Genomic DNA, 25,645 nt, shown 5'->3' with positions numbered 1-25,645 from the left:
AAAAAACAAAATCACGACAGACCAAAACTTATGGGGTGCAGCTAAGGCAGTGCTTAAAGGGCAATTTGAATGCCTAAATTAGAAAAGAAGAATTCAAATAAATATGCTAATCTTGCCCTTTGAAAAACTAGGAAAAAAGAGCAAAGCAAACCCAAAGCAAACAGAGGGAAAGAAATAATGCACATAGAGAAAATAAATGAAATAGAAAAACAATGGAAAGCAATCAGTGAAACTGAATGTTGGTTCTTTGCCAAGATCAACAAAACTGGCAAACCTTTAGCTACACTGAACAAGAAATAAAAGAGAAGGCTAAAATTTCTAAAATCAGGAATGGAAGAGCAAACATTGCTACTGAACTTATAGAAATGAAAAGGATTATAGGAGAACACTGTGCACTACACAAACAAATGAGATAACTTAAATGAAATGAATAAATTCCTAAAAATACATAAATTACTCTAACTCGAGAAATAACAGAAAATCTGTGTATACATATAACAAGTAAAGAAATTGGATTAGCAATTAAAATCTTTCCACAAAGAAAAGCCTGGGTCCAGATGGCTTCACTGGTGATTTTATCAAACACTTAAAAAATTAATGTCAATCTTTCACAAACTCTTCTGGACAATAGAAAAGAAGGGAACACTTTTAATTCATTCTATAAAATCTACTGCCTTAATATACCAACATTAAACAAAGACATCACAAAAAAATGAGAACTACAGACTAATATCCTCATGAATACAGACATACAAATCCTCAATGAAATACAAGCATTAACAAAGACATCACAAAAAAATGAGAACTACAGACTAACATCCTCATGAATACAGACATACAATCCTCAATGAATACAATCCTCAATGAAATACAAGCAAACAGAACCCAGTGGCACAAAGGATTATGCCTCATGGATAAGTGGGATTTGTCCCAGGAACCACCAGGTACGCAGGTGGTTTAACATTCAAAAATCAATTAATGTAATACATATATTAAGAGAATAAAGGACAAAAACCACATGATCACCTCAGAAGATGCAAAAAAAAAAGCATCTGGCAAAATCCAACATTCATTTGTGATTAAAAAAACAACAAACTAGGAATAAACGGGAACTTCCCCATGCTGATAAAGAGGATTATGATGCCAACATCATAATAAGAATGATTAAATGTTTTGCCTCTAAGATTAGGAAGAAGACAGTGTCTGCTATTACCATTTCTATTCAATTTGTACTGGGGGGTTCTAGATGAGGTAATTAAACAAGAAAAAGAAATTAAAGGCACCCAGATTGGAAAGGAAGAAGCAAAACTATATTCACAGACAAAATAATCTTGTATACACAACGAGCATACCATAAATGAAATTAACAAAACAATCCCATTCACACTAGCATCAAGAAAAATTAAACACTTAGGAACAAGTATAAGAAAAGAAATGCAAAACTTGTACACTGACAACTATAAGACATGGGCAAAAGAAACTAAAGATCTAAGTAAAATGGAAAGGCACCTCATCATGGATCAGAAAATTTATCGTTGTTAAGATGTCAATAATCCCCGCATTGTTCTAAAGATTCATTCTCTCTTAAAATCCTAGTTGCTTTTTTTGCAGAAAATGAGAAGAGAATCCTAAAGTTCACATGGAAATGCAAAAGACCCAAAATAGTCAAACAGTCAAACAATCCTGAAAAGAAAAACTAAATTGGAGGACTTCTAATTCCAATTTCAAACTTAAAAAAACTACAGCAATCAAAACCATATGGCATTAGCGTAAGGATATATAGATCAACTGAATAGAATTAAAAGCTCAAAATAAGACTTTACATTTATGGTCAACTAATTTTTTGACAAAAGTGCCCAAAAAAATTTCAATGGGAAAAGGGTAGCCTTTTCAACAAATAGTGCTCGGAATTAGATACCCATATAGAAAAAGATTAATTTGGACCCCTACACCTCATAATACACACAATAACTCTAAATGGGTGATAGATATAAATGTAAGCTCTAAAATTATAAAATCCTTAGAAAGCATATGAGCAAATTTCTGTGATCTTAATTAACCAATCACTTGAGCATAAGAATTAAAAAGGGAAGGGCAGCCCCGGTGGCACAGCGGTTTAGCACTGCCTGCAGCCTGGGGCGTGATTCTGGAGACCCTGGATCGAGTCCCACATCAGGCTCCCTGCATGGAGCCTGCTTCTCCCTCTGCCTGTGACTCTGCCTCTCTCTCTCTCTCTCTCTCTATCGGAATAAATAAAAAATAAAATCTTTAAAAATAAATAAAAAGGGAAAAAATCACAAATTGGACACTATGCTTTTGCACTTCAAGAGACACAATAAAGATTATAAACAGACAACTCATAAAAGGAATAAAATATTTTCAAATCACATATCTGATAAGGGATTTGTATTCAGAACACATAAAGAACTCTTACAACTCAATAATAAAAAGACAATTCAACTAAAAATTGGGCAGATTTGAAGAGAAATGCCTCCAAAGAAGATATACAGTCAATAAGCATATGAGAAGATGTTTAACATCATAAGTCATTAAAAAATACAAACTAAAAAAAAAACTAAAAAAATAAATAAAAAATAAAAAATACAAACTAAAACCACACTGACACAACTTCACACCCAGTAGGATGGCAATAATACAAAAGACAGGTAATAACAGTGTTGGTTGAGAATGTAAAGAAATTGGAACATCACATATTGCCAGCAGGCATGTAAAATGGTACAGCCACTGTGGAAAAAAGTTTGGCAGTTCTTCAAATTGTTAAACACAAAGCTTCCATATGATCCAAATATTTCACTCCTCATAATATACCCAAAAGAAATGAAAACATATGTCTACACAAAATTTGTCCATGATTCTTTACAGCAGCTCCTTTTAAAGTGGCCAAAAAGTGAAGACCACTCAAATTTCAAGTTCATTCAACTAACGAATAAGAAAATAAAATGTGGTATATCCTTACAATGAAATATTATTCAGCCATAAAAATGAATGAAGTACTAGTAAGGTTACAACCAGATGAATTTCAAAAACATGCTAAGTGAAAGAAACCAGTCACAAAAGACCATGTAAGAGCATGATCTGATTAATACAAAATGTCCACAAAAAGCAAATTTATAAAGACAAGAAAGTATAGTAGTGGTTGCCAGGGGCAGGAAGCAGTTGGGCACTGGGAGTGACTGTAAATTGGCATGTTCTTTGTAGGATGAAGGAAACGTTCTAAAATTAGATGTGATGATGACTACACAGCCCTATAATTATACAAAAATTTATTGACCAGCATACTTAAAACAGGTGGAATTTATGACTTCTAAATTAGTTCAGTGAAATATATTTGTAAATAAATTTAAAATTTTAATTATACATTAATAAATGTTTAAAAACTTACAAACATCAAACTAGTCTTTCCCTCTGACTTAATCAAGCTGGGCTTTTTAAATTGAGGTTTGAAAGAGAATTGCAAAGGGAGTCCTTTCCTTGCTGCATAATTCAGTAACAAATAACAAATAGCAGCTAACATAACTTTGTGTTTAACGAAAGATATAGACTCCACACTTTAAACCACACTGCAGGATTTTGAGAAGTCACATTCAGACCTCACTAAGGCCAAACTAGAGAAGAAAGGTAAACTAACCAGAAACCTGAACTAGTGGGACGGTGGTCCCGTGATGTCACCGCTGGATGTAGCACCGGGACTGTCTCCCATTGGAAGGGCTGTGCATGAATTTATGGTTGAAAGTGAGATGGATGGATAATGTTAGCTGGGGCATTTTGAAAACTGTACATATAGGCTGGGCACAAAGCAGAATGGCTGTTGAGGAGAATTCTATACCACTGCATGAAAGGCGAATTCCACCCTGAAACATGGTACATCTCCTTCAGGTATCTGCCCTCAGCAAAGGCTGTCTCTACCCACCCACCCGACCCCCTTCCAATGACAAAAGTTAAAGTGATTCTTTTGCAATTCTAGACAAGCAAGCTATTTCAGTAAAGAATGTATAAAACTAAAAAAAAAAAAAAAAAAAAAAAAAGAATGTATAAAACTATTTCAGTAAAGTATAGTAAAGAATGTAGAGATCTGAACTAAGTCTAGGGAGTTTAAAGATTTGTCCAGCCCCCAGAAAAACAAATAATTAAGTGGTGTTTATGGCTGTTATTATAAACCAACCCAATGCAACATGATACAAAGCTTTTGAAATCCTGAAAAAACAGAGCAATTTGTCAAAGGCCATGTTAAGAGCTTTTGCAAGATTTATTTCCATTGTTTATCAAACTTCTGCTTAATCGTACTTGGATGAGCAAAACCTGAGCATGACATTGCTGTTTTATGAAGACCAATGACTGGAATTGCAGAGAGTTAAATAGCCAGCGAGATGGAGATGATGCAAATTCACTATTTCTTTCTTATTGCATTTTTATTTGGTAAAAATAGCTAGCTTATCAGGCTGCATAAAGCTCTCATCAAATCTCTAGTCCCTGTGGACTGGATCCCTGCAAACTTTGCTCTAAGTAAAGCAAGGTCACCCAACCAGTGTCTCTGAAGGAAACCAGTGTTTCTATATGACACATCACCTTCAGATCCTAGAAGAAAACAGTGAGATTATATAGACCCGACTATAACCTTAAGTTAAAGTTAGAACTAAAATAAGCATGGATGCTATGGGAAATATTATGAATTCTAACTCTATTTACCATTTGAAAGTCTTATTAAAATGGCCAGTTGAAATAATGTCAATAAAATTTTTAAAAAGTAACAACAAAAATAATAAAAGCATTTAGCCCAAAGACCTCTAGAGTCAGAGATGTAAATGTGCAATTTGGTTTTAGTATCCACTTCTAGGTGATCCATCCAATTTGCATTTCCATATTATTTTTCCTTAATTCTACTCTGGTTGAACAAATACTACCTGGACCACAAGTGAATGACTATCTATTAAATCATTATTCTGAGAACAGACTTAACAACACAGGCATGACAGCTTTTTACATGTAGACATTCAGAGATGAAGGATATTCACTACACAAAAAAATTTTTTTAATGCATCTTACCTAATATCTGAGAGATCACACTTGTTTCCAGCAATAGCCATTACAATGTTTTCTGGACCGTGCTCCTTCAGTTCTTTCACCCATTTCTTCAGGGTATGAAATGAATCCTAAACCCAAAATGTAAATAAATTAGTCATTGGAAAGTCTCATCAACACAGTATTTTACCAAGTAGAAATATAAACCTAACTCAATTTATCAGAGAAAAATATTTTTAGCAAACGTATGTGAATATGTTAACATCCAGCCCCTATCTTGGCACAAAACTTCATATTAGTTGTTACACCTAAATGGCCTATAAAAGTTTCCTTTTCTAAAACTGAAACTTGATGAAGAAAATCATACTAGTAATTTTCTTCTATAAATGCCATTAATTTAAAATGATAGCCTTGACGCAACATGAAAAAGACTTAAGTCGTAGGACCAGATATGTTCATGCTTATTTCACGACAGAAAGAGAAAGAATACATCTATACATTCTCTCTCTCTCTCTCTCTCTCTCTCATGCTCTCTTCCTCTCATCGTGTTCTCCTTTTTGCCCTTCACTCACAATCGTCCTGCAGCAAACCAGTCAAGGTAAACACTAGGTTTTTAGGTAGAAATGGTCAGGAACTCATGGTTGACAACAGTGATGGATCATTAAACCAGCAGTCCTGTGGGCTGAGTCAGAATTCCAGGAGTGGAAAAAACCAGTCTGCAAACCACTGCAGTTACTTGATGGATATCCTAGATCCTCAACATGATAAAGTATACTTTAAATATGGTATACTATATATATGCAAATACACTACACATACATAAACATTATCCTTGACATTTTAAGTAGTGTGATTGAAACACTAATAGAAAGTATTCTCTAATTATAAAACATGCAGAACTTAAAAATAATTCTCCCCTTCCTAAAAAGTTGACATTCTGGAGAGCAGTAGTGGCAATTAAAAAAAAAAAATCATTGTTGTTCATTTAATTTGGCTAATAAATTTGAAATGTTGCATTACATATAGGTGAATAAATTCAATATATGGTGCTGCATATCCCTGGCTACCATGCTATGAAATCTCATTCCAGGCTACTGGCAAGATTCACGCAGTGAAGTCTCTGCTTTGGTCTTTCTAAGGCAGAGAATCAACATAAATAGCATCTAAATTTTAAAGGGGGCATTCTTACCTGTTTGGTAATATCATATACTATGACAGCTGCAGCAGATCCACGGTAGTACATGGGAGCCAGTGAATGAAACTGTTTAAGAACAATGAATATTTTTAGGCCAAAATCAACACATTTTATGCAACCCCAAATTAAATATAAAATTTTCATCCTACATTAGCCTTATAGAATCCCTGAATTTCCCCTAGTATTTTCCCCAGGAGCCATATTAGGCAATAAATTCTCCTCCTTGACTGCACATGTGCTTGTGGCTTATAGACCATGAAATTCACTTTTGGGCTAAGGCCAAAAATAAACTTTATTTTAAATGTTCCTGTTCTATGAATTTTTTTTTCTCTACTGCTCATTACTTATCTAATATGACTGACCCAGGGCAATCTCATTAGACTTACTCAGTGGTAAGAAAAAGATGCTTGCCAAGTGGAGGAAAAGAGGAGACTGGCACAGGTCACAAGACCCTCACCGTGTCCTTAATGAGGAACACTGAGCAAGGGCACCTCCACAACCCGCCCTCAGCCTGCACGGCTGCTGTCCCTCAAAGGCACACGGTGACACACACAAGCTCTGTTCAAAAATGTGAGCAAAGCAAGACTCGTTGGTCACTAGAATTCTTTCTCCCAAAACAGGATAGATAATTATGCTGAGGATACTGCACAGATTCTATGTACTTTCTGAAGAATAGATCTTTGAAAGCTGAGTAGTCATAGACAGCTCAACAGAAAAATGGACAAAGGATATACACAGATAAGTCTCCAAGGAAGAGACATAAATTGCCAATAAGTATTTTAAAAATTCAATTACAGCAAAAGAAATTAAAATAAAAGCATGAAGAGGCATGTGTTAATTTATTCAGTATTAAGAAGATTTATTATATTCATTGTTAGTTTGGATTTGGGCAGGGGACCACTCTCATATGTTACATGGGAATGTATTTTAGACCTTCTTGGGGCATCTGGGTAGCTCAGTGGGTTAAGCATCCGTCTTGGGCTCAGGTCATGATGTCAGGATCCTGGGATCTGAGCACTGAGTTGGCCTCCCTGCTCAGCATGAAGTCTCCCTCTCCTTTTCCCTCTCCCCCTCTGCCCTGCTTGTGCTTTCTCCCTCTCTCAAATAAATAAATAAAATCTTTGAAAAAAAAGAAAAAGACCTTCCTATGAAAAGACTCTCAACATCACTTATCTTCAGGGAAATGCAAGTCAGAATTACAATGATATATCACAACTGTTAGGATGCCTGCTATCAAAAAGACAAAAGACAACAAGTAATGGTGAGGATGCGGAGAAAAGGGACCCCCGATGCACCTTTGGGAATATAAGTGGGTGCAGCCACTATAGACAGGACTATGAAAGGTACACCAAAAACACATAACTATATGATCCAGCAATTCCCCTTTTGGGTATATACCTGAAAGAAATAAAATCAAATACCTCGAAGAGATCTCTGTATTTCCATATTCATTGCAGCATTACTCACAATGCACAAGATATGGAAACAACCTTAGTGCCTACTGACTGAATGAATGAAGAAAATGTGGTGTATGTACATACACAAGGGGATATTATCCAGCATTTTAAAAGGAAATCCTGCCATTTGCAACAACATGAATGAGTCTAAAATATATCATGCCAAGTGAAATAAGCCAGAAGTAGAAAGAAAAAAACTGCATGATCTCACTTATATATGGGATCTTAAAAAGTCAAATACACAGAAGCAGAGAGAAGAAGGGTAGTTACCAGGAGTGGGTATGGGAGAGAATTGGGAAGTTGGTGAAAAGGTACAAAGTTGCAGTTATATGGGATGAATAAGTTCTAGAAATAGAATGCACAGCATGATGACTGTGGTTAATTATATTGTATTGCATCTGGGAATTTGCCAGAAGAGTAGATTTTAGGTGCTCTCATCACTTACAAAATATGTGAGAAGATATGTTAACTAGTTTGACAATAGTAATAATTTCACTATGACTATGTACATCAAATCATTGTGTTGTATAACTTAAATATATAATTTTTTAAAGATCTTATTTATTCATTTGAGAGAGAGCGAGAGCAGGGGGAGTGAGAGTGGTAGAGGAAGAAGTAGGGCTCCCCACTGAGCACAGAGCCCCACACGGGGCTTGATCTCAGTGCCCTGGGATCATGACCTGAACCAAAGGTAGACTGAGCCACCCAGGCACCCCAATATATTATTTTTATTTTTAAAAAAGAGATACTTTCTTTAAAAGCCATTGTGGATGATATATACCAAAAGTTAAAATGTGCATATTGTTTGACCCAGTAATTTCACCTACAGGAACATATACTGGAGTGATCATCACATACAAAGATACTCATCCCTATGTTATACATGGGAGCAAATATTTGAAAACTAATGGCTCACCATACAGAATCCATTAATGGTATCTGCGTATAATGGCATATTCTGAAATAACTGAAATGATGGTGAAGATTTTTATTTATAGGAAAAGATTACATACTGTTAAAGGAATAAAAAAAAGTCTCAAAGCAGCCTATGGAGCATGCTACAATTTAGGATAAAATGTGAGTGGGTAAATCTATGTGTACAGCTATAACAATGTTTCTCAAAATGTTAAATGGGATTTCCAGTGATTTGTACATTTTTCTTAAAAGAGTCTGCATAGCATTATGCATAGCATAAATGTTTACAATGATTTTTTAAAAAAGAAAATCGCCTTTTAAGTTTAAAAAGAAAAAGCAGTAATTTTTATTGGAGAGTAGGATAAGGAGCAGGGAGGGAAGGAAGGATCAATCCTGAAGCTTTTCCAGTGAACAACAAAACCCTTGCTCATTCATGTTTATTTCCCACACAATACTTATCACTGAATAAAGACCTGCCAAAGGGAAATGATCCTATTTGGGGATATGAAGCACATCAGTTCCTGAGATTTCCCTCTTAATGCACTGAAGAGAGTTAGTGTGGCACTCTCAGGAGTGTGGAAGGAGGCAGGCTCTTTCTCACCTCCCCAGCCCCTGTGCAAGCCTCACCCTGGACAGAAATTGCTCTGGTGCCTCTGTGGTTTTTTAGAAAAGGGAATGTGTTGGATAGAGCTCAGGATGAACCCAGGAGTTCCCAGCTGACAGCCTTGGCCACTTGCCAGGAGTCACTGGAGGACAGCGGGCCATTTACCACCCATGCCTTTCATCTCCACTGCCCAACACTGTGCGTTTGTTGTAATTGTCAGGCATCAATAAATCTATTTTCAATCCATCCTTTGGAAATCCACTCCCCGGTATAGAAAATAAAATCAGAATTCCTGCCCAAATGGAGGAAAAAACAATGTATTTTTGAAACATTCCTGCTTTGCTAAGGGTAGGGAATGCATATAAAGTGTCCTTTAGCCCAACTATATAAAATGCCTTTTTTTTTCGAAATAGCTTCTATATAAGAAAGGTCCACATTAAACAACACCATGTAGGTATAAAATTTATATTTCAAATATCAAGATATTTGTGAACTTAAGCACAGAGATGAGCAAACTGTGGGCATCTTCTTAAGACAGAGTTCATTTTCAGCTCTGATACCACCAACTGAATCTGAAATGGTCACTAGTGTGCAGGTCTCATGAATTATTGAATAGATCTTTGTATATAATGCATTACTTGTTCTTTCCTTCCTCCAAATGGAATCATTTTGAAATAAATCTGTTGGTGAAGCTACTTAAATGACTTTAGTGCCGGGGACTTGGGGGTTTTAATGAGTTAAAAGTTCAAGTCTCAGTTCCAAAACCCAATAATGTATTGACCAAAGGATAATATTAGTGGAAGACAAAAAGATAAACCACTTCTAGCCTACAATGTATATACTCTTCCCCATACAAATATAAAAACAAAAGCACCACAATTGGCTTTAATACTCAACATGACATAATTCAATTTCCGTTGAGCCCAAATTAAGACTGATGAAAACACTCACATAAAAGATTCTTTTAGAAATACAGTTTCATAATCACAGGAGGTTGCTATAATTTTTAACTCTCACCTTAACGAGTTCTTTGAAAATTAGCAAGACAGACGCCAATTCAAAATCCCTTCTTCCCTAACTATCCAGCAAAATATCTAGAATACCAAATTAAAGTGCTCAGATAACTCTCAAGTGGCATTTAATTATTTAGAAGAAGCACAGGGAATTGTGAAAAGTCAATCTAACTCTCAAAAGAAATGTCCTTATTGTGGGTGACTTTGTGTTTTTTAATTGTTGCATCATCTACAGAATAAAAGAGAAGGGAATGGTCTTCTTCAACCTTCTCAGATTTCTCAGCTTTTACAGATAGATGCTAACCCTGTGCTCACTTCCAGCAACTGGGAGAAGGATAAGCGGGCATAACCTTTCTGGAAAGCAATCGAACAATGAATATCAAGAGTCTTGAAAATGTTCACACACTGATTCAACAATTGCACATCTGAAGGGAATGATCCAAGATGGTCACAAGGGAACCAGAATTCACTCCAGAATACCAGTAATGCTGAAAAACTGGAACACACTTCAATGTCTAGCCATCAGGGGCCAGAAACATAAATTTGTCTAGACTCCCTCTGAGTCTAGATCTCTTCATACTCTGCCCTTAGCCATACAATGGACTGCTGGGCAGCAGTGAAACTCTCATTTCTGAAAAATATATGAGATGGCAAAAGAGACAAGTGGAGCAGTCTGGTACTTCCCAAGGGTCTTCTACAGAAAGAACCCTGGGCTCATGAGGTGATTTTTGGAAAAAAGGTTTCTTGGCCAAGTAGGTTTCAGAAATGCTATATGTAATAATGATCTTCTAGAGATTTACAAAGTATTATTAGTACATTGAAGGCTCTGAAAATTTCTGTAGTAAAGAAAACTATTTGTTTCAATTTTAACTTAGACTACTCAATTTTTTTTAGCCTTTTTTCAAGTAATATTTATTAACATCTTGAGACCTAGTATGCTCAGAATCCACATTGAAGGCAAAGTATGAAGAGATCTAGACTCAAAGGGAGTCTAGATATCCATGCCTGGCTCTATTCTGGTAAAATGTGGGTAGCGGTGTGGGAAACAAAAGCAAAAGAAAAAAAAATCAATTTCCTTACAATTTACAGTCCATTGACAAGTCCTTGAGACAGGCAGAGTGACTCTCCTCTAGGAACTCAACTGTCTCCATGTTAATTAATACTTTAGCTTAATATTAGCTCAAACTCCAGGAATCTGTAAGTCTCCTCTAACATAAAAATTTCTTTGGGGGCATCTGGGTGGCCTAGTGCTTGAGCATCTGCCTTTGGCTCAGGTCATGATCCCTGGGTCCTGGGATCAAGTCCTACATCAGGCTCCCTGCAGGGAGCCTGCTTCTCTGCCTGCCTATGTCTCTGCTTCTCTGTGTCCCTCATGAATAAATAAATAAAATCTTCAAAAATAATAAAAATAAAAATTCCTTTGGAAACTTTCTTTGTCTCAACCCCCCTCGCCCAAGATATATGTTAGCAATCATCCTTCCAAGATAGACATCTGAAGGGTCTCATGACTAAGATTTTACTAGATAGTGTAAATGGCCTTTTCCCAACAACGGCTAAGCCCCTCAAGGTCCTGGAAACCTTGCTTCCAAATTCCTCAGAGACTTATGCTATCCCTAACCCCCTCCTAACTTGAAAGTATATAAACAGCCATTTCTCATGACCCCAGTGCAGCTCTTTCTGAAACTCGGGTCCTGTCCTCATGTTTTAATAAAACCACCCTGCTTGCACTGAAGATGCCCCAAGAATTCTTTCTTGACCACTGGCTCTGAACCTCAATATTTTCATGTCAGTTAGCAGTGAGGGTGGAGTCAGTGGTGATAACTAAGGTTTTTCTAGCTCTGTGATGATCCTCATGGCCAAGGTACGACAGACTCTGGATAGAACCTCCTTCCTTTGCCCTGCTCTTGATTCTTCCAAGTGCATTACCTACAACACAAACCTTTCTTCCCTTCCCACACCACCCCATTCATGTGTGCATGCACACACTAGTCAGCACACAGTGGAAAGTATTATTCCAGGAAATATCCTAATCCTCCAGACCACCCAGTCTGCTTCAGGAAAAATTCCTTAAATGCAGGTTTGTGGAATCATAAATTCCATAGCAGCAAAAATTCTGCATGTCAAGAATGAGCAGTAGTGGAAAACACATAAAGTTTCCAAACAAGGACAGGCTCCAGCTGGGCTCTGTCCCCCAGACGAGAATTATCCAAACCAGACGGCTCTTGCATCAAGTCCAGGAACTTGTAGGGATTGGTTATGTGCTATGATTTTCAGAGGACACTGTCCCTGGTGAGTCACTTCGATGCAACCAGGGAGCCAATGCTGGTCGGTCTCTGATCCCAGCACACAATCAGAAATTCTCACCATCCCACAGAACCCTGAGGCCATGGACAGTCAAGGGCAGAAACCAAAACATATCCCGTGGTTCATTAGGATTCAAACAAAGAGGGAAGTGGTAGAGGAAAATTCCTGACATTCCCAACATTCTCAGCTGGCAAAAGCTGAATGGAAAAACCATTACTGACTGTTCTTTCTGTGCCATTCAGAAGAACATTTCTGATTTTTACACAGACCCTCTCTTTCCACAGAAAAGCAGAAGGCCTATATAATATGCCCACTCAGATGTCCTAAAATCCAATAGTAAGTAAAGCTGAATAGAAAAAGGGCTGGGAAACTATAAGGCAGACTATTAACAGTAGTTATTTCTGAATAATGCCATCATAGGCAGACCACTACTGGTAATATGTCCAGATTTTTCTTTAATTTTAATAGGACACACTACTTTTACAATGAAAGGGGATTCCCACCCCCCTTCTTTCTTCTTTCTTTCAATTTGCCAATTAAAGTCAAAGAGCTTCCTTGGCATTCAGGGATCAGGGCATTGAAGCAAACATATCAGGAGGAAGCTGGGTTTTAGAAGTAACCTGATCTCTGTTTGCCTCCTTTTTGACAAGGTAAGGTGCAAACCTTCTTTAGTAGACAATGATACAACACAAATCCAAACATCTTTCTACAAAAAAAGGGGGGGTTGGAGAGTAGGGCATGGGTTAGTGTTTTTGTAAAAGACAAGGTAATGAACTGGCATATTCTGATCCTTAGAATAATGCATAAGACAGAAGTCAAGGTTTTGAAATGATGTAGAAGTACATTTTTTCCCACCCATGTAATACCCAACTACAGAGAACCTCAACTCTAATTCCTATCTGTTAGCAAACCAATGGAATTTCCTAAAAGTCCACAACTCTGCCCCACCCCGTCCTTAAGTTCTCTGCATTTCTCATCCCACACAGCCACCATTCATTTAAAGGAAATGCCATGAGGTTTGGTCATGGCTCCCCTTCCCTCTGTACTCTGCTCAGGTTGCTCTGAGTTTTCCCATCTGTATACAGCCCTCCTGTTCACGATAAACACCCCTCTTCGAAAGAAGTCTCCCTGCAGAATGGGACAGCAAGCAAATATCACCTGGAGCAGGACAGACCTTGGCCCATGGGCCCCAGAGCAGGGCCTGACCCCGCGCTCCCTGGCAGTGTTACCCATCCTGCAGTCCTGCCAACATGGTACCCGAAGGAAAGCCTGCCTTGCTGGGCACCCATGAGGAGATTCCCTAGTCTGTGACAGCACCTTGGTAAGAAGAGATCAGATCCACACAAGACACACCTGCAGGCATGTGGTTTCATTCACCCCCAAAAGCACCAGGCACCCAGGCCTCTGTGCTGAGTTCACCTAGTGCAGCCTGCAGACTCATCTTTCCTTGACTGGTTATCTGGAAGTTTCTACTGGAGTATTTGGATACTGCAGTGGCCTCCACACTGGCCACACAGCAGCCAGAGGAATTCTGTTTTTAACTTCTGAGTTATGTCATTTACATATACCATCAAATCTATTTTTGACTTTTTAATTGTGGAAATTTTTCAACCATACGCACAAGAAGAGAGCCTGGTACACTGTGCTTCCATTCTCTCATTCCCTAGCCTCAAGATCAGCCTGAACACATGACCCCTGGAATGTTTCCACCTCCCCTCCCACCTCACCCCTTACGCTGGAATCTTCTGAAGCAAATACTTGACGTCATATTATGTTAGCCCTAGAGCACAGTGGTTTTTTTCTTCCAACAAAGTCAAAGGGTGGTGTTTTTTCAAAATCATTCTAACTTACTAAGCATAAATCTGAACTCTGTCCTGTGGTGTCACTCAGGCACACAGTCTTCCTCCCTCTCTCTCTCTCCAGGCCCTGGCCTCCTCCCTGCTCTCCGAACATGCAGCCACATGGAGCCCTGAAGGTCATCCTACATGCCTTCCCCAGCCTAGACCCTCACTCACACATGTCATACATGTCTTCAACTGCCACCTCCTCTGAGAACCTCTCCTGACCCCTTATCTGGATCATAGCAGGGACTCAACAAATATGTAACAACACAACACATGTGATGAATCAATAACCCTGTGAAGGCAGGTTAACCAGGTAAGCTTGTTCCCATTTTACAGATGAGAAAAAAAGGCTCAGAATGGTTAAGTAAATTGCCCACAGACACACAGCTCTTAAATGGTGTCACCAGACCTTGAACACAGATCTTCTGACTCCAAATTCCATGATCTTCCCATTTCTCAGTTGCTTCTCTGCGTGAAACATTGCATGAGTTGATGTAATGCAGATATGGGCTTATACTAAATGTTTTCACTCCTTCAACACTTGGTACATAACAGGTATGTTCTAAGGAGTTGGCAGAGAGAATAACAGCCCCAAAGATATCCCCATCTTAATCCCTGGGACCTGTGACTACATTATGGTACATGGCAAGGGGGCATTGAGTCCTAATGGAACTAAGATTGTTGACCGGCTGACCTTGAGATGGGAAGATTACCCTGCATGATACACTGTCCAGCAGCCCTGCCTATGCCTTGGTATTGGCCTGGTAAGTTCTTTTCCGACTTCTGACTTTCAGAACTGTGCGTGAGTGAGCTTGTGCTGTTTTGAACTACTAAACATGAGGTAATCTGTTACAGTGCCCCTAGGAAACAACTAGAAGGTGAAGAAGGAGGGTGGGGTCAGGCTACATTTTCAAGGGGGCTGCTCTGGATAGAAATGTCTCCAAACAGCGAGCTCTGCGTTCTGAGGACACTCGAGCTGTTCCTGCAGAGACATGTCCCTCTGCGCCTCCTCGGGAGCACGCTCTTCTGTTACTCAGTGATGACCATGTGCCCAATTTCCTTGTCACAAATGACATCCACAGGCTTGGTAGGCCCTTTGGTTTGTACTTCAACCAGATTTAGGAAATTAGGTGCACAAAAGTGAAAAGGGAGGGGAAAGAGAAGTGGGAGTGGAGAGGAGGCCAGGGGAGGCGAGAGGAGAGAAAACATGACCAAAGTGCTTGTTAGGTTCCTCCTGGGCGCAACCGGGCCGTCCGGTCCTCAGGGCTGCCTGCAGCCTCTGCCCCCGACTGTCTCCAACCCCGGAGGCACAGACAATGCTGTGCAATTAGAAGCCATTCAGGGCCTCCCAGACCAAAGTCCAGCCCCGTGGAACATCGTTCCCTGACTCGAGAAATGTCTTCCTGCAGCGGCGTGGCCACCCGGCCCGGAACACGCCTGGAACGTGGGCAGGGCAGCCCGGGAGCAGGGAGCCCGGCCACCGGGAGCAAAGGACAACGCTGGGGTCTGCTGTGACAGAAGGGGGCTGCGCATCCTCACCTTGCGAGGCTTGAGGCTCCACACTCCCTCTCTGCTGTTCTTGTCCACCTCCCGCCTCCCTTCCTGTCGCTCTGGCCACTGGCCGCAGGCTCGGGTGCTGGGAGTCTCCCTGCGGACTTGCTACATTTATTGTATTTATTTATTTTTCAGTCTTTCATACCATTTTATTTTCTCTCTTCAACCATAATAATATGATATCCAAATTTTGTCCCGATTGGAGGGTCGGTAAACACAGGCTTATCCAGCCCACTTACAGGCCAAGGCAAATGCTGCTTCTTGAAATGGTCCCACCAGGGAACCTCTGCTCATCCAACCCAAGTCGCCCCTTTGCCCGGCTTTATCTTCACTATACTGTGTGGCCACTTCATTGAATCTCATTCCATTTATTTTAAAATGCAAACACATCCCTTGTCTTTCTCTCCTACATCTCAAGTCCTAAATGATGCCCCCGCCCCCATGTGGGCCACCCCTGGTGCCAGGTGTGCCAGCAGAGGTACTCCAGCCCCCTCACGCTGCCACCACAGACGGCAGGGCCCTCCTCCAACGCCACAGTCACACTTTCCTTGCAGCTTCTGTCACCAATTTTTTTAAGATTTTATTTATTTATCCATGAGAGACACAGAGAGAGAGAGAGAGAGAGAGGCAGAGACACAGGCAGAGGGAGAAGCAGGCTCCATGCAGGGAGCCCGATGTGGGACTCGATCCTGGGACTCCAGGATCACACCCTGGGCTGAAGGCGGCCCTAAACCGCTGAGCGGTTTTTTGTTTTGTTTTGTTTTGTTTTTTAATATTTTTGAAATATCCCTGGACCTCTTCAGCTGTAGCTTTTATTTATTTATTCATTTCTTTAGGATTTTATTTATCTGATACAGGGAGAGAGCACAAGCAGGGGGAGCAGCAGAGGGAGAAGGAGAAGCAGGCTCCCCCCTGGGCAGGGAGCCCGACGCAGGACTCGATCCCAGGACCCTGAGATCACGACCCCAGACAAAGGCAGACACTTGACCCACTGAGCCACGCAGGTGCCCCTGCTGTACCACTTTTAAATCAAGTGATTGCCAAGGCTCCTTCTAAACGGAGGTGATGTGGCCCAGCCCTATGGATAGCAGTAGCCCTTTACCTCATTTTCCACAGCATCTACGGGATTTGTAAGCTTCTGCTGTGTCTCCGTATTCCTTTTGAGGGAGTTTTAGGGGAGTGGAGGGGAGAGGAGGAGTATTTCCCTTATCAGGATAGTGATCTGTACTGATTCAAAGCACTGATCTCTTGTGATAGGCGGGGAAGGACAGCCAAAACCAGGTCCCGACGCTCTTCCACCAGAGGTAAAGTCCTAGGAGAGTTGATCTCTCGTGGGTGTGGGAAAGGTGCACTGGGGTGAAGCAATTTCCCTGCGGGTGCTAGCTGCCGAGGCCGCGTGGAGCTGGGCCTGTATTTCCAGCCGCTGCACAGCAAGCCCAGGAGAAAACAAAGAGCAGCTCATTCTGGGCTTCTAAGAGGCCCCATTCTTCAAGGACTCCCAAAGGTCAAAATTTCCTCTGACTTGAGCCATGGTCTATGAAAAGAGAACCACTTTCTTGACTGCGGAGTCCAGGGCCCCAAGGAAAGACAGAAAGAAAGCAAACAAGTTTCTTTTGCTATTTGTCCATCCGGAGCTTGACCTCAGCTATTTGCTGCCTCCTTCCCTTCTCTTTTCCCGGGACCCGCTGAGACCCAGCGTTTGGGCCCCAGCCCTGCCTGGCTGCCCCTCAGCTGCCTCTGCACATGTCATCCTGTGGCCTAACCGTTCCCACTGTAGGAGCGTGGTAGGCGCTTGCAAACGTAAGCCGGAGGGGAGCAAGCAGCACGGCTGCACGGGCTACACCGCAGGCTAACCTGTCAGCTCCTAGGGCCCCAGCGGGACTGTGCCTTCTTCGGGGACCTTGCTTCCAGGAAAACCTCTGACAGAAGGAACAAGTAAAGAGTAAACAAATCTGGGTGCTGAAATATTATACTGTCATTTTCTTCTTTCCTGGAGTGCCTGAAATATCTCAAAATTGAGGGGCAGGGAGGTGGGGGAGACAAGTTTGTACACTCACTAGGAGAGTCACTGAAAGCCTTTGTATCAACAGGTTTCCGAATATTATCACGCTTTCCTGAATACTGTGCATTAAGGAAATAAAGTCTGGTCCCGGGTTAGATAATATTGCTGAAAAAACTAAATCAGCTGCAACTAATATTATTTTGAAGGCAGGTTCCTTCTTTTAAACACATAATTTAGTCAAGTATCATACATTTCAAATCTAGTAATAGTTTGGTAAATTGTAAGTGATCACTTCACAAATATAACCTTATTTATAGTTCTATATTAATTTATTCTGGGGAACACATTTTAATATTTCAAAGATTTAATATTTTATTCAGAATTTTTTCAAGTACCATTATGAGCTCAAGGCTGCATTTCTAATCCACAATTAGTGATAAAAAACAGTTTGCAACTTACTTACCACTTACAAGTTAAAGGTTTAAGGAGTGGGTAACCTCAAAGTTATCTACAGATTTAACACAATCCCTATCAATTAAATACAGGCAAGGTTTTTGCAAAACTGTACAAGCTGATCCTAAAATTTCTGTGTAAATACAAGGGATGTGGAATAACCAAAACAACCTTGAAAAAGGAGAAAGTTGGAGGACTCATACTTCCTAGTTTAAAAACTTGCTTAAAAAACTACAGCAATCAGGGCAATGTGATATTGGCAAAAGGTAAAACAGATCAAAGAAAGAGAGCTGAGTCCAGAATCAAACCCGCACATTTGTGGTCAACTGATTATATTAACAAAGGTGCCGAGAAAACCGATTGCACAAAGAATAGTCTTTTCAATAAGTTGTACTGAGACAACTGATTTAGTTTAATAGCAACATACAGAAAGTAAAGTTGAATCTTTTCCTTATAAGATATGCAAAAATTAACAACAAATGGAACATAGAGCTAAAGGTAAGAACTAAAACTCTAAAACTCTTAGAAGAACATATAAGAGTAGATCTTTGTAACCCTGAGTTTGGCAAAGACCAATGTTGGTAGGAATGTGGAACTTCATACATTGTTTATAGGAATATAAAATGGAAAACAAAAGAGGAATATAAAATGGGATAGCCACTTTGGAGAAGTTTTGGTGGGTCCTCAAAATGCTAAACATAGAGTTACCATAGGACCCACCAATCTCAGGCCTAGATATATTCCCAAGAGATTAAACAAACAAAACTATCTACATGAAAACTTGTACATGAATGCTTAAAGAGGCATTACTCATACCAGCCAAAAATGTGGAATGGATAAACAGAATGTAGTACATCCATCCAATGGAGTATCAGTCAGTCATGAAAAAGAAGGAAGCACTGATTCAAGTTACAATGTGGATGAACATTGAGAATATGATGCTAAGTGAAAGAAGCCAGTCACAAAAACACACAGATTGTATGATTCTCTTTATATGAAATGTCCAGATGAAGCAAATCTAGAGGCAGAATGCAGCCAAGGGCTGGGAGACATGGGATGAAATAGAGAATGACTGTTAATGGGTTTAAAATTAATTGTGGCAACAGTTGCCCAATCTTAATATACTAGCGTCCACTGAACTGTACACTTTAAATGAGTAAATTATATGGTCTGTGAATTATAACTCAATAAAGTTGGGTTTTTAAAAAAGATTTTATTTATTTATTTGAGAGAGAGAGTGAGATAGCATAAGTAGCAAGGAGCAGGAGAAGCAGGATCCCCACTGAGCAGGCAGTCTGATGTGAGTCCCAGGACCCTGGGATCCCAGGACCCTGGGATCATGACCTGAGCATCATGACCTGGGCAGAGGATTAAGCAATTGAGTCACCCAGGTGCCCCTCAATTAAGCTGTCTTTAAAAAAGAGAGGTAATACTCTACATGATGATAATCCATGCAGAAACAAATGCAGACAAAGGTGTTTATCAGTTAATTTTATTTCCAACCACTAAAACTCCAGGATGGGATTTCCAAAAAAGATGAAAGCATGGCTCAGCTGCTTCCAAAGTGAACCAGAGAATGAAAATAAGAAGCTTATGAAACTGGAACTTTGAGCAAGTCTAGAATGGGTGAGGGAGTGGACAGGAAAAGAGTTCCCTTATCAAGGAACAGGTAAATAGAGAATTTCACATCACACATCACAGCTACCTTCACTGGGCTCTTTCCAGAAACACAGGGAGGGACTATCTCAAGTACCAAGAAATAATGAATATACAGTTGACCCTTGAACAACATAAGTTTGAACTATACAAGTCCACAGATTTTTTTAAAGTACAGGACTGTAAATGCATTTTCTGTTATGAGTTTCTAATTACATTTTCTTTTCTTTAGCTGACTTTATTGTAAGATTACATTACATGTAACATATACAATATTGTTCATTGCCTGTTTATGTTCTCAGTAAGGCCTCCAGTCAACAGTAGATACAGTAGGTATTTTAGTAGTGAAGTTTTGGAGGAGTCTAAAGTTATACCTGGATTTTCAACTGGTGGGGGAGTCCCCCCAAGCCCCCATGTTGCTCAAGGTCCACTGTATTTTAAAAGCCACAGAAGGGCAAGCATTGTCTCTACAGTTTTAGATTTCTTAACAGGAAATTCATTTTGGGGGCACCCCGGGTGGCTCAGTGGTTTAGCGCTGCCTTCAGCCCAGGGCCTGATCCTGGAGACCTGGGATCGAGTCCCACGTCAGGCTCCCTGCATGGAGCCTGCTTCTCCCTCTGCCTGTGTCTCTGCCTCTCTCTCTCTCTCTCTCTCTCTCTGTCTCTTGTGAATTAACAAATAAAATCTTAAAAAAAAATTTCATTTATTTAAAAAAAAAAAGGAAATTCATTTTGGATAAAACGTAAAGTGAGTAAAAGTAAACTCAATGGAAAAAGACTGAGCTAGATGTCTGAAAAGAAATTCCAGGCTGGATGAATGGAGCCTCCAAAGCACACAGAGCAAGAGAACCCAATAGAAGCCTATGGCAGAAAATTACGGCCACCAATTACTTGTTCACCTTTCCATGAATCCATGCCCTGTTTATGCCAATGTAGTTTTCTCACTTCCTCTAAAGGCCATGTCTCTCTATCCTTTGACTTTGGGCTGAGCCATGTGACTTGCCTTGGCAAAAGGAATGTAGGTCATGTGTCATATGCTCATTCTAACCCTAGTGTTAAGGGGCCTTGCATCTGTGCCTTGCTCCTCGTGCTTCTGCATTGCCCAAGGAGTGCTTCCTCAGATAGCTGCTGCCTCTCTAACCCCAGAATGAACAAGCAAGCAGTGTCCCCCTTGTGTCCTCACAGCTTGAAGTAGAGCCACCTCAGCTAGAAAGCTCCATAATATTTTTGTAACATTTCTATAAGTACAAGAGTACGCACGCCACTGGGTGTGGAGCCCAACTCGAGGCTTGAACTAACAACTCAGAGATCAAGACTTGAGCGGATTTCAAGAGTCAAACATTTAATGGACTGAGCCTCCCAGGCGCCCCAGCACAAGAGTACTTTTAAATAGAAAGATATAAAAAAAGAATTAACAGGCACAGCCAGGTGTCAACTTTCAGGATTAATAATAGTATTCTAAATTCTAAATAAAGTGTTGTTTATTTAAGATCATATTTAGAATTCTACAATAGCTCAATCTTTTATTAGATAATACTGACTTACTCAGTCCTATACAATGTTCAATTTGTTCTTAGCATTTCTTTCATTTTCGGTGTTCTATCAAATTTTTAAAAATACCCCCCAAAAAAACAGTAGTAATAAATTATATAATTCCCTACACAAATCTTTGAATTATGTCATTTTTACTATTAAGTTCAAAGCTCCATAATTTCTAGTAAGTATTGGGAAGGGAGGTCTATTTTTTTAGCCTATATATATGTTCTTCAATTTCACTTTAAAAAAGTATATAATAATGAGCTTGATTTCAGACGTCAGGCTATTCAACTTCAGATGTATTAGTAGAGTAAGGGGAGAGCTTTTTTATTTTAACCAAAGAACCATTAATTCACCTTTGCAGATTTTGTGACTGTGGTACATTTGAAACCCAAATTTTTTTTTTAAGATTTTATTTATTTATTTATGAGAGACACAGACAGAGAGGCAGAGACACAGGCAGAGGAAGAAGCAGGCTCCATGCAGGGAGCCCAACGCGGAACTCAATCCTGGGACCCCATGATCACACCCTGGGCAGTTTAAGGTGGCGCTAAACTGCTGAGCCACCTAGGGATCCCCTGAAACCCAAATTTTACAAATACAACCATTATGATGAGGCACTAGGGCAGAGAGGCAGCCATAATACTGACTTCAACCCAAGTGAAACCAGATAATAAGATGATGCTAAAATCTGTTAATGTTAGATTCTTAGAATAAGCATCAAAATCTTCTAAGATACTAACATTTTAATGGAATTATCCTAAGGATTGCAACTGTGTTTTAAAACAAAACCAGAATGACTTAGAAGCACACATCTAGAAGATGGAGGTTATAATTCCTATTGATGAGACTTTTTTTGAGGGAGAGAAAAAGAGAGGGGGGAGAGGCAGAGGGAGAGGGAGAGAGAGAGAAAGAACCCCAAGAAGGCTCCATGCTCAGTGTAAGTCCATCGCAGGACTCAATTTCACAATCCTGAAATGATCTGAACCAAAATCAAGAATCGGCCACTTAGCCGACAAAGCCACCCAGGCGCCTCAAGACATTTTTAATAATAACATGGATATTCTAGTCCCCAGTTTATTTGGGAAAACAAAGAAGAGAGTCAAAAGGAAACCCAGAGGGAAAGAAGGATGTGTTGACACATTATGACAGAAGTCTCATCTTCCCGTGACAATTCTGACCAGTGGGAGATAGGAAGACAAAACTGGACAGACAAGTTCCTTTCTCTCCCCTGGAACCACTTCAAGCTCCTGTGTAAAACCTTCCAGAGACATCTGCTGACCTACTGCTGAGTTCCATTCACAGCTCTGTACAAAGCAGAACCAGCACAACTCATTGCAAGAGGACAGGATAAAAAACCCCAAAAGCCCACAGTGACGCTACAACACAGGTACTCCAATGGCACTCTTGCCCACTCCACACCCCTCTTGGCAGCAAAAAAAAACGAATGCATAAATTTTGCAAATGTTAAGCTTCTAACAAATTGGATTCAACAATCAATTGGTTGATTGAAGTGGTTAAATTTTAAAACATTTTTAACAGAGGCAGTCCAAGGATTACAATTTGCCATTGAAAAGATCATAAGATGTCCGTCATACGTGCTTGAATGAAAAGCATAATTAAGACAGCATATCAAGAATGAATACTCTCTCCCACAAAGAGAGATCCTTTTACATTTCCAGTGCTCACACAGAAGGAAGAGTAATTTTTCAAGAGTATGAATTTGTGCCACGAATGTGGTCCAGAATTAATATTGTGTATACGAGGCAGCACTTGGCTTGATAGTTCCACAAATAAACAAATACTGAGTAATTAACACACACACTGCATATTATCCCCTTTGAGGCCACGGAAATCTATGTCTTTATATTATCAAATCATAAATCCAAAGAGAGTTTGTTTAAAATTACAAAGAAAAAGGAGAACACTAGCCGATTTCTACAAGGATAAAGAGGGATAAAAAAGTACACTGGACTCCAACAATTAATGAGACAGAACAAATAGCAAAAGGCACACGCAGCAGCATAGAATTTATTTTTAGCTCCAACATTAGGCAACGTCATTACAAGAACGATCAAATCCGCAACAAACTCCCAAAATGACTGAGAAATTGCCATCACTGGAGAGATGAGAGATTGCACAGAGGGACACCAGACAAGCACGGCCTGAGGATAGCTAAACCAGGCCTTCATGGGTTGGAGGGATCCATGACTGCAGAGGCTGTCAGACATTTTTCACATGCTCTCCACCCACCTATATTCTAAAAAGCATCCATCTGAAGTTATCATCCAAAATTCAGTCCCTCTTCCCTGAAGTACTGTGGAATTGGACCTTGCACATAGAATACTAATAATTATAATAATAGATAATATTAACAACACATATAACACTGATACAATAACACAATAATATATAATAAATATAATATGCATAATAAAATAACATATGCAATACTATGCTTTTAAAATTACAGACATAAAAAAATAAAAAATAAAATAAAATAAATAAAATAAAATAAAATAAAATAAAATAAAATAAAATAAAATAAAATAAAATAAAATTACAGACATAGCAATATAGTCACAGATGTCCATTACCTCTAATAGCCAAATTTTAGGAAAAGCAATTAGAATAATTAGAAACATGGTCATATGAAAAATTTTCTATTGCTATTTTGCTTTGAGGTGGTCAGGGAGCAAGCTACAGACTACAGTAGTCACTTTAGAGTACCAAATTTCATCAAGAGCAGTCAATTCCTTGAATATTATATCAGAATAGGTAGGGAGATGTCAAATATTCTGTTTAGATCATACAGAAATCTCTCCTCAGGAACACTGTTATTACCCAGTGAAAACATCTGGTTATAAAGAACTGTGAGCCCTCTGATGTGAAGTTACAACACACACAGTGAGAAGAATGGTCATCTAATGTCAATAGTGGAAATCAGACATATTGTGGGGATCATTTCATAACGTATAAAAAAATACTAAATCACTACAATGTACACCTGAAACTAATATTGCATGTCAATTGTCCTTCAATTTAAAAAGCAGTGGAAATATCTGGGTGGTGGGATTTTGGATAATTTTACTGTCAGCTGCATGGCTTTTGTGTGATTTTTCTAGCTGAACAAAACTACAATGCAAAGCTCAGAACCCAGACTGCTGGATTCAGATTTCAGCTTTATGTCTCATTGGCTGTGTGGTCTTGAGCAAGTTACTTAATCTCTCGGTCCCATAGTGACCTCACTTATAAATAGGGGTAAAAATAGTCCCCACTTGAGAGTGCTGCGAGAGGACTAAGTGTGTTAGTTAGTACATGGAAGGTGCTCAGAACACTCTATGGAACATAAGAAGCCCTCAGGAAATATCCACCAGCAGTAGAAGCAGTAGGTATGCTAATACTATGCCAGCAATTTGTAAAATTGACTTATTATGCTCATTAAAAGTGGCTGCAAAAGCAACTATTTCATGGGCAAAAAGTGAAAATGGGAGCAAGAAAACCTCTCTACTTCTGTATAAATACAACCAAAAAAACCAAACCCCCAAAACCAAAAACCGAGCAGATCTACATCCTACAAATATATGTACATAGTATGTAAGAGGAAGATATGTAAAGAAGAGATCCCTGGGTAGACGTTTTCTCCTAGGATCCATCATCTCATTTCAGAGGTCAGCATTCACAGCTGACTTAGAGTTAAGAGGTGCTCCAGGCAGTACCTTCATGGGTGCAAGTCTATGCTCTCAATTTAGCAGCAAAATAGAAGACATTCTAATGAGGTTAGCATTTGTAGGCCAGAAGACTCATCCTGATTAAGAAGAAAGAAACCTTTAAAACCTTAGTAGCCTGAATCTACAAATGCTGGAGTGGGGATTTATTTAAAATGAAAGTCACAGAAACACACACTTGAATTGCCAGGAGCTGATAATGAAAAGGATGCGTTATCCCGAGCCCTGGATTCTCTTCCTTTGAGAGAGAGATAATCATGAAATTAAATAGTACATTAGAAGGTAGTAAGAGCTGTGGAGAAAAAGGAAGTGAGTGGAGCAGGGACAGAAAAAAGACAAGTGTTG

The 25,645-nt window shown here is 39.5% G+C and overlaps 1 protein-coding gene across 3 annotated transcripts in view; it reads right to left on the bottom strand.

Moving 5' to 3' along the window:
* Nucleotides 1–25,645, bottom strand: part of RAB31 (RAB31, member RAS oncogene family) — a 128,971-nt gene that overhangs the window by 37,094 nt on the left and 66,232 nt on the right. For all 3 annotated transcript variants that reach the window (XR_007412171.1, XM_025429523.3, XM_049112937.1), the window contains 2 exons: nt 6,230–6,301; nt 5,065–5,171 (listed from right to left, as the gene is read on the bottom strand). Coding sequence is in view for 2 of the 3 variants with exons in the window: in XM_025429523.3 (XP_025285308.1) it covers nt 5,065–5,171; nt 6,230–6,301 (179 nt within the window). In the remaining variant the exon portion in view is untranslated. The remainder of the gene's footprint in view (nt 1–5,064; nt 5,172–6,229; nt 6,302–25,645) is intronic.

Source organism: Canis lupus, chromosome 7 (assembly GCF_003254725.2).
Source record: "Canis lupus dingo isolate Sandy chromosome 7, ASM325472v2, whole genome shotgun sequence".
In the NCBI taxonomy this organism is placed as follows: domain Eukaryota; kingdom Metazoa; phylum Chordata; class Mammalia; order Carnivora; family Canidae; genus Canis; species Canis lupus.
The sequence above is the reverse complement of the archived record's forward strand: the minus strand, read 5'-3'. Positions and strand labels throughout refer to the sequence as shown.